Source organism: Neomonachus schauinslandi, chromosome 13 (assembly GCF_002201575.2).
Source record: "Neomonachus schauinslandi chromosome 13, ASM220157v2, whole genome shotgun sequence".
NCBI lineage: Eukaryota > Metazoa > Chordata > Mammalia > Carnivora > Phocidae > Neomonachus > Neomonachus schauinslandi.
Window position 1 is genome coordinate 86,945,925 of NC_058415.1, and position 2,175 is coordinate 86,948,099.

General features: G+C 60.2%; 1 protein-coding gene across 1 annotated transcript in view; it reads right to left on the bottom strand.

Annotated features, from left to right (window-relative positions):
• Nucleotides 1–1,478: 1,478 nt before the first annotated feature.
• Nucleotides 1,479–2,175, bottom strand: part of IER5L (immediate early response 5 like) — a 1,837-nt gene continuing 1,140 nt past the window's right edge. Inside the window, exon 2 of the mRNA XM_044920433.1 lies at nt 1,479–2,173. Coding sequence (XP_044776368.1) covers nt 1,662–2,173 — 512 coding nt within the window. The 3' untranslated portion in view covers nt 1,479–1,661. The remainder of the gene's footprint in view (nt 2,174–2,175) is intronic.

Sequence of the window (2,175 nt, forward strand, 5' to 3'; positions counted from 1 at the left end):
GAGAGCTCAGACTTGAGGCCGACCAGGCCCTGCGCCCCTGGCTGGGCAGGAAATGTGCTGAAGGCAGGCTTGGCTTCCTGCTGGAGACCCCGGGGGTGGCCGTTCCCGTGGGGGGCAGGCCCCTCTGGGGAGGGCGGCCCGGGCGGCCTACAGCACTAGCTGCATCCCCAGCAACCAACATTCCCCCACTCCCAATCCCGCTCCCACCCCCCGCCCTGCGGATGTGGGCAGATCCAGCCCGCCCAGGCCCCGGAGAGCTGAGATTTGCATGGGGGTAGGGGTCTCTCCCTACCTCCCCCTGTTCTCCCCACCACCTCCAGGCCTATCCGAAAACAAGACACCACCATCCTCTATAATCGACTTTTTATTAAGATTATAAATTTAAACAAATCATCTGAACAGTTTTACCCGGTGATATACAATTCAGTATGCACAAAAATACAGAAGAATGAAGGAGAAGGGCCGAGAAAGGAAGGGTTGGCAACTTGTTTTGGAGTCCACATGGTGCTGACGGCAGAGGACCAGAGGGGCTGCAGATGAACCCCACCTTTTTACAACAAAAGGCTTTAAATTAAACAAAATCTATCGAGCTGAAGACACAGGACAGGGTTCTCACAGCCTCGAACAATGCTGGTTTCATGAAATGCAACCGAAGCCTCAACCAGGACAGTGCAACTTAGAAGCACACACACAAACACCACATCTGACCGGGAACTTAGTGAAAAGTCTCCAACGCAGTCGGCGGTCCCGGCCCCTCCCTCCCTCGGGGCCGCCGGGGATCCAGGTGAAGGAATCGACTTCCTTTTTTGTTCAGTGAGGACCGCAGTGCTGGGCATGATGGGAAATGTAGTCCGCCGTGCCCGCCCCCCACCCCTTCCCCAAACGGTGTCCGGGAGTGTCGGGGTGTCGGGCGCCACCCCTGAGTCCGGGAGACGGGTGGAGGAGGGGAAGAGAGCGAAGCCAGAGGGGCGGGGAGAGGAGGGGTTCAAGACACCCAACCCCGGGAAAGAAAGAAAAAAAAAAGTTGAAGTGTTTTCATTTCTGCCTTCTCATTTTGAGAACTTTGGAGGCCGCCCCCAGAGAGGAAATGTGACCCAAACGTCCCTTTCGGAGATAGAGAGTTTGCCTTTGTTTTTGCTCAGGATTTCACAAGACCCATTCCTCACGCCATGGAGGGACTCGGGAGAACCGAGCGCCGGGCTTCCTGGGTCTGACAACTGATTGGAATCGGCGTCCCGGGCCCCGCGCCCTCCTGCGCTGCGTGCCCGGCGCGCCCCGGCAGCCCGGGCGCCCTGCCTCGCCCCCGGCTGCCCGGCACCTCCTCCGGGCAGCAGCCCTCCCTCACGTGGCTGTCTCCTCGCTAAACACCACTGCAATCACTACAATAAAAAGGAAAAAAAAAAAAAAAAAAAAAAGAGTAGGAGAAACACAAAGCATACTTAAATAGGCGCTTTTTCTCTCTGCAAAAATAAAGTCCAAGATCTTAGATTTTTTTTTTTTTTATTTTACAATTTATAAAACATCAGCCGCCTCCCCCTGCTCGCTCCCAGCTCAGCCCCGGGTGGCCAGGCGCCCGTTCGCTCCCTCCTCTCGCCCCTTGGCCGAGTCTTTGTCTGGCCCCAGCCCCGCGGGGCCCCGGGTCCCCGTGCCCTCGGGGGTCCCTAGAAGGCGACAATGGCTCGAGTCCAGGCGCCGAGGCTGGCGAGCGCCTGCTTGGCGCACAGCTGCCCGTTGAGCGGCGGCGGCTGCTCGGAGGAGTCCGGCTGTCGGCTCACCAGCCCCGAGAAGCCCGAGCCAAAGATGGAGATCAAGTTTGAGATGTTGGACGCGTCCGGGGACGAGTCCGGGCAGAAGTCCTCGAAGCGGGCGCGCTTGCAGGGGGCGAACGGGGCGCCCCCGGGGGGTTCGGCTCCCAGGTCGCCCGCGTCCTCCTCGTCGTCTTCGTCCTCCTCCTGGCCAGGGTAATACTTGCGCTTGCAGCCGGCGGCGGACGCCAGGCCGGGTCCTGGGGCGCCCTGGCCACAGCAGGGGCAGTGGGCGGAGGCGCAGCAGTCCTGGTGCAAGTAGCCGTTCTCCACCGTGGTCACCACGTGAGTGTCCAGGTCCAGGACGGTGGTCTGGCTGCTGCAGTGCACGCCGAAGTCCGAGGGGGCCGGGTACGCGCCCCGGTAGAAG